Source organism: Colius striatus, chromosome 9, assembly GCF_028858725.1.
Source record: "Colius striatus isolate bColStr4 chromosome 9, bColStr4.1.hap1, whole genome shotgun sequence".
Taxonomy (NCBI): domain Eukaryota; kingdom Metazoa; phylum Chordata; class Aves; order Coliiformes; family Coliidae; genus Colius; species Colius striatus.
Window position 1 is genome coordinate 19,753,912 of NC_084767.1, and position 9,260 is coordinate 19,763,171.

Sequence of the window (9,260 nt, forward strand, 5' to 3'; positions counted from 1 at the left end):
TTATGTTAAGAATTAGCAACTGTTTATGTGAAGAATAACCATTTTTGGTTTCACACTTCTTACACTTACTTGCAAGATTTCCTGTGACTAACATTACAAATCAGATTATACTTTTCCCATAAGATTACTGTGACTGTGACTGAACAAGTATCAAATCCACCAACAGAATACTGTTTTAAATATGACTGTGCTTTGAGTTTCTACTTTAGTAACTGAACTCCATCAAAAAAAGATGAGGAAAATCAAACACTTTTTTCAAAATTTAAGGAAAATTTAATCAATATGCCTTAAATTATTTTACAGTAACTACAATACTGACAAGCATAATATTTCCAAAATGGTGTTTTTCTTGGAAGTACTGCAAAAGAGACTACTCTTTGTCTACTAGTATGTGCACCATTAGGAAAAGAAACTCTAGTTGAAGTCACCTTCAGAAATCCAAGTTAACATATAGCTACTTAGACATCCAAATGTATTCATATCTCAAGTGTGACAGAATTACAGATCCCTTTAATTTTCAAGCATCTGTCTTCCAATTTATAACTTAAGTATCTTAAATCCCAAAATGCTATCACATCAAATGAACAAATAAATGAGACCAAGGATCTTAAGAGTATATTTGTTAAAATATAGAAAATACTCTAGTTGCTTGTGTTCATTTGTGCATTTTGCTTTTGGTAAAAGGGGACAGGGAACAGGTACTTCATTACTGCAGGTTTATCCAAAGACTACCTCAAATCTATGGCATCTGCAGTTCTGTTAACTTTTGCTGAAAAAAAACCTATCAATTTAGGACTGCAATCCTTCTCCTTCCCTCCTCTAAAACAAAAAAAAAAAAAAACAACCCAACCCAACTTTCAAACAACCAATCAAAAGTTACTTTTCTAAAGGTATAGAAACGGGAAAGAAATCACATTGACTTCATCTGCATGAACACTTATTAAAGCTATAGACACCTCAGGTCAATTGAAAATGGTATTCAAAGTCCTAAAAAAGTGAACATGAGACAGTTGTTTTCATAGTTCCAAATGATACAAACAAGTCTAAGTTTTGTGATAACAACACTACACAGTTGTTTGCAGCTGTTTCTGGTCCAATTAAATGTTCCCCATTGATGTTTTCATTTTGGCCCACTGGAGTCCAAAAGTTTGGACAGTCTATTCAGAACACGGAAATGAGAGCAAAGACTCCATACAATAAAGCACAGGGGTATGCTACTAGAAGTTGTTGTCCTTCCATTGCTAAGGCAGAAATAAAGATTTTGGAAGCAGAAAAACTGCACCAGCCAATGATTCCAGTCGTGAGAATAATCCCCATCATTCCCCTGTAAAGACAGAAATAAAAACAGGATTCACCTGACTTGTATATATGCTTAGAAGGGATCTATCCAGTTCTGACTCCTTTAACACCTTTTACAGATTCTCAGATGAATTTTAGCTATTATGTTTGACTCTTCAGATTAAATAGTTCCAATAAAGACTTCACAGTGATATTATTCAATTATGAGAGCATAAAAAACTAAAAAAAACCCAACTTTGTGCATATGAAATGTAAAAGCAATGAGGAAAGTAACTGTAGAAAAATTCTTTCTTTTCAGTCTCTAATTTCATCTAGCTGTGAGGAATCACATCACTTTTCTTGTGTTTGTCAAATTCAAATTTGCATCTTAAAGTAACAGGTCCTAAGATTTGTCAGATTTAATGCTGGCTGAAAACAAATTGGATACTATTATTTGAGTCTATGTATGTAAAAGCCATTAATTGACTTACAGATCAAACCTCATTCACCTGTCCAGTAAATACCTGAAGACTGTTGATATTTTTGTTTTTACACTTACTACAAATTCTTGTCATATCAAAATTCATCATCGCTTCATCACCGAGCGTGAAAATTCCTTTTAGTAAGTTCCTTCACCATCTCAGAGGAGAGGAAATTGTAAAGCTTATGTACTTACTGCAATGAAAATACAATTGCAAAAGTGGAAAGTAGGATCATAGGAAGAAGACAGTATCCAAGGATGCTGGCAACACAGCCAAACGAGACACCTGTCATGCTCATTAAGTTCAGGAGGCAAAACATCCCCAAACAGCCGATTGCACTTATTCCATACACATATCCAAAGTGAATCTTCCCAGCCTGAAAGTCAAGCAGAGTAATATATGTTAGTCACCAGAACAAATAATGCTTCCCAAAGCCAAAGGGAAAAAAAAGTTCACAGTGCACCTTCCCTTTCCTCACTGCTCCCCGGACTCAATTCCTATATTCCAATTCAACAGGCAGTGTTCTCCCAGGACACTGGTATCTTCTAGGCATCCAAGAGGTACATTTATCCTAATTTTACCTATCTCAATGAAGATATTTTGATCAAATTGTTTTTCTTCAATCTGGGCTGCAAAAGTTTATGAATTCTTTAAGGTTTAACCAACTAACTTCTCATGCTGATTGATTACTTCCAATAATATACAACTAATTTATAAAGATCAAAAATATGTAATCCAGGAACTTCTTGACAAATCCAGAGCTGAAGTCCTTTTATCTGTGACAGACTCCACAAAGTTATAGCACAACATAAATTGTGCCAATTCCCAGAACCAGCTGCAGTTGAGCTGTAAAGCACTGTATATGAACAGCATAATTAACTCCTGTATATTTTAAAATGTCAAAACCAGAACTTTGCTTACAACAGACTATGCAGCCAGCATACCAGCATGACTTCAAAATGCATGTGTCCTATGCCACCATCTGCTTTTCAGTGATGACACTGATGCACCCTGTGAGACCCTGATCATAATGCACACATTATCCTCTAAAGGAACCCAGGCCCTGCAGTCCCTGAAGCTATGATAGTCTGTAGCTTAGAGATCCGTCTCTCATCACTTCTAAGTTTACTTATAACTTATCCCTCTTCTTCCTTGAGCATCAGATAGGATTTCTTTCTATCTGCTTTATTCTTTTTGCTAGGCTAATCTTGTTTTCTTCCACTACACTTAATGTACTCTTTTTAAAAAGAAAGGACACAGAAGAAAGTAATCATTTCTTCAGAAACGAACACTCAAATGTACCTATTATAAACATGTTCATTAATTCCACTGGCCTAGTTTCCATAAATAAGGGTTACTTATTAAAGTAGGCTTAAAGTGCCCTGGGTACCGAAACACTCTGTTCCAAGTGTCTGAGCAACGTGAAATTTTAGTGCCTGAAGATATTTAGAGGAAAAAAGATTAAAAATATTGAAGCTCTTGGTGGCAAAGACTGTCTGCTGCTAGTCTGTCATGTCATAATTGACACTTTTGAGTCATTACAGAACAATTTTGTTTCAATTAAGCTCAACTAAAGAAATCACCAGGCTTCAACAGCTGTTGATCTTTTAAGAAGTATGAACAATGTGAAAGCAGGTTGACTTTAGAAGTGTTTTACCAGACCAACTCTTGATACTGAAAGTCGCACCTAATGTGATTTCATAAGAGCTACTACACTTTACACATGAATTCTCAGTATCTTTGTCTCCTGAATATCAAGTGCACGGAGCACAGAAATACAATGAAACAAAACAGAGAAATAGACTAAAATACTAAAAATCACAAGAATAAAAAAAAAATCAACTCTTAAATGAAGAAATAAAATAAATATTAAAATATTTAATATGGCCATTGTCCTGATTCCTGACAAGACACAAGGTAACAGAGATGATGCAAAAACACAAGGTATGATTCTGAAAGCAGAACATATCAGTCTAGACAAAAGATCCAAACTGATAACAATCTGGGAACATGGGTCACACCCATTCCTGCAACAAAAGACAGACATATTCCTCAAAAGCAAAGTATGTAAAGAAATAACTACCATCCAAAAACCAAGCAAAAAGATTTGTCAGACTCCACTGGAGGGAAGTGGCAGTGAACATAGTCACTTCAGTCAGTCATGTGTGTAGCCCAGCTCCTCTTCCTTCAGGCCAAGAAGTCATTTCCAATAAATTTGCAGGCAACTTGGCTTTTTTCCCAATGTTTCCAAGAATATTAATACACAAACAGTAGTATTTTGCAGTCAGTATCTTACCAGTAACAGTGTGGCTCCAAAAGCCAGACAGAAGACCATTGGTCCTGCCAAATCGGTTTCATTCATGATGCTGCCATCTGCTACTTTTAACGGGTGTAGCACTGTTAGTGTCTTCTGCCAGATGTGGTCAAAATTGATCCCCAATTCTACAAATTACAAGAAAAAAAATATGCAGATTGACTTCATTTTATCCCTTCCTGTCACCACCATTTGTTTCACTCTTAGTCTTTTCTGTTTCTGCACTTTTAAATGTCCTCTGGACATAATCCTATGGAGACAAGAGAGCTGAGCCATTGCATCTTTCCTCAAGCTGCAGTATGCTGCTTCCACAGACTCAAACGCTCAGATTGACAAGGTGGTTTCTAAAGGGCCAAGAAAGAGTGTAACCACAGTATTCCGGGTCAGTCAGAATGTTCCTTTAGCCCAGTGCCCTGCCCTTGCTGTAAGTGGCCAAAAGCAGATACATACAAAAGGGTTCAAGCACAGAACATGCAGATACCCCAAGTCTCCAGTGATTAGTGAATCAAGGATTTCTAATTCAAAGTAGTTTCTCTGTATTTAATGGAACTTCTCTTTCATAAACCAGCCACTGAGATCACAAAAAAACCCCAATCCATTCTTTTAATACTCAGTGTCTCATGACAAGGAAATTCACAGCTCAAGACAGGTATGATTTCAAGTCTCCATCCATACAGTTTGACCACAGTTGTGCATCAAAACCTAGTTCTGAACACAGCTCCTGTTGGCCCACCGCAGGCCCTGGAATGCATCTATACAAAACAAGTATGGTTTTTTCTAAGAATTCAAAAAAAGCACAGCAGGGTGGAAGGTGTCACAGATGATAAATACCTGTCTCTAACAACAAATAGTAAAGGTTCCTTCAGTTGTCTGGTCCTGAACAATGATGGATATAAGCTGGAAATTGAAACCATCAATCCAGGCGCTAACTATGTATCTGTTCAGGCACTCTGCACAGGCTGTGCGCTACACAGCCATTTCTGCAGTGCTTAGCATTCCTCATTAGCAACAAAAGATATCAGTGCCAATCAAAGAATTGGCTGAAACTTTTCCAAAAGGTGGGAAATTCTAAGAATTATTTGGAACACCAAAAATATTCAGTGTTTTGTCATGGGTGACATATGAAGTCAAGTTATCCATTTAATTGACTAGGTTTTCCACAGAAGAGCTGGTGCTAAGTAATAAAGCACAAATTTAAAACTGTAATCATAAGAACATGTATTTCATAAACCAAAATACACTTAAACAAATAAAATCATGATAATTTCAAATTCACATGTACTTTCAGAAGTAGGGAATACACACCCCACTACTCAATTTATCTCCAGAGTCGGAAAAGTTTTCGATTTTGGCCATAAATCATAAGTTATACCTTCTAATAAAGGAGGCTCATCCTCAAAATTAGTCCCATAGAAAGACTGTGCTGAAGTTGGAGTGTATGCCTGTGTTGGCTGGTAGATTTGCCCTGTGTAAGGCTGTTGCTGCTGCATCATGTCCGGAGAGATAAATCCACTTTGTTGAGAATAGTCATAGCCTTCATATTGCCTACAAAGAATGAAATTGCATTATGGACAGATACAGACCTTTATTTAAACATCTCCTGGCAGAAGTAAAGCTTTTTTTCAGCACATAATTTGCAGTAAAAAATCCTCCCTTCTTTTTTTTAAAAAAGCCATCTGAGATGAAGTCCTTTCAGGCGTACAGACACACTTGTCAATTCAAATCCTTATAAACAGTACACTGTTACGATAAATAAGTGCGATACACAATAGTATTGCTGTTTGGTTTGAAGTCAGAGGCCTGGAGAAATGAGGGTTATCCACTGATTCAATTACTGCTACAGGCCCTAGACCTATAAAAGAGTTGGACAATTTTACATCTCCAACTTATTCAAGTATTGTCCATTAATTACTACTGGTATCTCATTTGATACCAGCTATTAATATGCTATAAAGGACATCAATTTGCTATAAAGGACGTTTATTTGCGCAGCCGCTATTAGAGAACAAAGTCACTCATATTATCACTTTTGTTAACCTCAACGTTTTAAAAATGAGCTTAGTTTAAAATGAAGCTGTTTTTCTCTTCCCTTGGGCATCATGCACATCAGGAAGCCTTATGACATAAAAGAAGGAACTATGATACATATATTAAACACATATGACACCTACCTACAGGATATGCAGGGGAAAAAGCAAGTGACTTTTCAGTTTCTATTTCACATATTCTCAATTATTTACTAACAACTCAATTTATACTGCCTTTAGAATACTTTCCATTATAGATTTTACATATATAAATATAAAAAAAAAATCAAAGCTATCCTGTGTTCCTAAACAAATTCATTAAGTTACTTGACACTAATCATTTCCAAGTATGATTAGAAAGACTTTAGTAAACATCTCCAAAATATTTAATGACAGAAATATACGTATAAAGACAGAAAACTCTCAATTCTTCCTCTTTCCTTGTGTTGAGTCCGAACTCAACCCAGTACTGTAATCCTTGTCAGGATGCAAAACAGGGATTGACTCCCTCCATCTACTGCAGGGATCACACAGGTCACAAGACTGACCACTCAGCCTGAGGGTAGATCTTCACATTAGACTCTCAAAGGCCCACTTGAGTCATGTCCACCCACTACACTTCCCTGCTAAAATCCAGGAACCACCACTGACATCACAGGCTCATTTATCTGACACCATCTTTGTTACTCCCTGAGCTGGGTATGGACTTACAGAACAATAGTATCTGTTTTCTCAAAGATACTATCCTATAATCCTATAATTCTATATATCCTATAATCAGGATTACCCATACAACCTTTCTTTCAGTTTTATAATCTTTGCTTTAAAATGTAGACGGCAGAGTATTTGACGCTCAACTGCTTCGTACAGGATACAAGTGATGTTCTTCATAAATTAGAGCAACAGAACTGTATTGACAAGCAACACCAGCTGGCTGAAATGGCAATCCTTTTCTGAACAAACTGACTACCCCAGAAGCATCTTCCCTCAAGCTAGGCACCCAAGGAAGAGTGACTGAACAGCTGTATATAAGGCACAACGTTACAGTTAGAATCACAAAATTGTTTTGGTTGGAAAAGATCATCCAACCATTAACCTCGCACTGGCAGGCCCACCTCTAAACCATGTCCCTCAGCATTTCATCTACAAGCCTTTTCAATATCTCCAGGGATGAGGACTCCACCACCTCCCTGGGCAGCCTGTGTCTAACAACAGTTCATGAGGAGAGCATGCACGAGTTACTTGCTGTAGGGTCTTCCACTGTAATCATAGGACTGTGTCTGGTCATCGATGCTGTAACTCGTCTGGTAGAAGTCTGTGCTGAAGTTGTCGAACCCGGACATCTCAAAGTGTCTGAAAGAGAAAAGCAGTGTTTGTCGAGCTCTCCACAACCAGTCCGACAGGCAGAGCCCCGCAAACCGCGCCGCCCTGTCCGCTCGCTGCCGCGCGGAGCCGGGACACTCGGCCGTGCCTCAGGGCCGCCGCGGGCTCCTCAGGCCCCGCCGCCGTCCCGGGAGCTCCCCTCCCACCCTCAGCCCCGCCGTCTTCACGCAGGCCGACTGCGGCCGCGCGACGCACCGATCCCTCCGGCTGCCGGCCTAACTCCTTCCCTCCCCGCAGGGAAGCCGCAGGAGCACGGTCCGGGGACACAAACCCACCTACGACCGCCCCGGGCCCGGCCCCACACCCGCCGCCGCGGCCCCTGCGACGTGTCACCCAGCGGCGCGAGCGCTTCCGGGGCCAACGGGGCCGCGCCTGCGCACAGCGCGCGCGGCGGAGCGCCGCCACCGGGCACGCGCGGGCCCCGGCCCGGCCCGACGCCCAGGGGTTGGCGCGCGTGCGCGGGAGGCGCGGCGGCGGTGCGCGGGCGCAGGGCAGGGTGGCGGCCAGCGGGGGCTGGCGGCAGTGGCTGCGGCTCGGTGCTTGTGCCACGCCGCTGCGGAGTTCGGTGGCTTCGCAGTCGTCCCGCGGGAGGGCTCAGTCACCCTCTCAGCGCTGCGGGCCGCCCGGTGGTCACGTAATCGCCGCGAGGCGGAAGCTGGCCTTTTTCCCTGTTACTGAGCTACAGCTGAGGCTTCGAAGCTTTGTGACTTCTGTCTCTCATTGTTTTGCCTAAAATCTGAAGAAAGAGCAGTTCGTTGGCGTTTAAATACATGTGAAGAATAAACTTAATGACCATATTTCACTGGGCATTAAAGTGTTAGTCGTGAGTGCCTCCTTTTACTGCTTTGCCTTGTGATCCGTGCTGAGTCACATACCCTCACAGTGAAATGGGAAGAGCCTTCTGTGGTGAAGCTGAAGTGCACCCACCGGGTAACCGCTGATTGTTACTTATTTTTACTACTCTATCCTGGTGCAGCCACCAATGGCATGTAACAAAATTAGTTGTGGTTTTAAATCTATCAATATCACCCTGTCTAGGGAAATCCAGTCAGCAAATCCTGCTGTGGACATGTAGAGCAGATAGGATTATGTAGATACATCACAGAAAAACTGACCATTTCCTCAGGAGGCACAGAAATGGAGAAAGACAGGGCTCAGATGACAGCAGTAGCAGTTGCGTTGTCGTTTCTGTGTTTGCAGTTAGTCCTTTATCAGGCTGGAAGGGCTGATGAATTCCTTGGGTACAAGTGGAGCAGGAGCCCAGAAGTGATGCCTACTCTAGTGGCTGAGGCCCATGCTGCAGCCTCATGCCCAGGCTCGGTCCAGCTTACCCCTGTGTCTGCCTCCCATACCACAGCGTCTTCAGAGGACCATACAGGCCATCAGGATGTGCAGCACTGCATCCCTGGTGAATAATGTACTTTATTGTAATGTCGCTTGCTGAAGTAAAGCACAAAGGCTATCATCATGCCTGTGGCACCTGCCACGGTCCCTGTCTTTGTTTATGCTCAGCAGTGTCATCTGCTTTCAACTGTATGCAAAATTTTGGATTCACTACAGTTTATGTCCACAGGGAACATCAAAAAGTTTAAAGTAAGAGTTTAGTATTTGAGGTGACAGAGGAATTTATTACTAAGCAATTTTTTAATTATCAGTTGTCCTCTTTCTTTCCAGGACTTTTTTTTCCCCTATTATTCATGAAAAAAAAGGTATTATGAGCTCTTATGTATGTGGAGCAGAGTAGAGATAAAATGCTGTTTATGTGATTCACATAGA

General features: G+C 40.8%; 1 protein-coding gene across 3 annotated transcripts; it reads right to left on the reverse strand.

The window, feature by feature from the left end:
• Window positions 1-250: 250 nt before the first annotated feature.
• Window positions 251-7,851, reverse strand: YIPF5 (Yip1 domain family member 5). Of its 3 annotated transcripts, none has more exons than XM_062002696.1 (6): window positions 7,760-7,851; window positions 7,344-7,454; window positions 5,447-5,619; window positions 4,057-4,202; window positions 1,955-2,136; window positions 251-1,324 (listed from the first exon to the last, which is right to left on the reverse strand). In XM_062002696.1, exons 2-6 carry the CDS (start codon window positions 7,442-7,444, stop codon window positions 1,162-1,164), a joined length of 765 nt encoding a protein of 254 aa, XP_061858680.1. In that variant the 5' UTR covers window positions 7,445-7,454; window positions 7,760-7,851; the 3' UTR covers window positions 251-1,161. The 3 variants fall into 3 exon arrangements, with proteins under 3 accessions (XP_061858680.1, XP_061858681.1, XP_061858682.1); XM_062002697.1 differs by lacking the exon at window positions 7,760-7,851 and adding an exon at window positions 7,680-7,746; XM_062002698.1 differs by lacking the exons at window positions 7,344-7,454; window positions 7,760-7,851 and adding an exon at window positions 7,217-7,318.
• Between the last annotated feature and the right edge of the window lie 1,409 nt (window positions 7,852-9,260).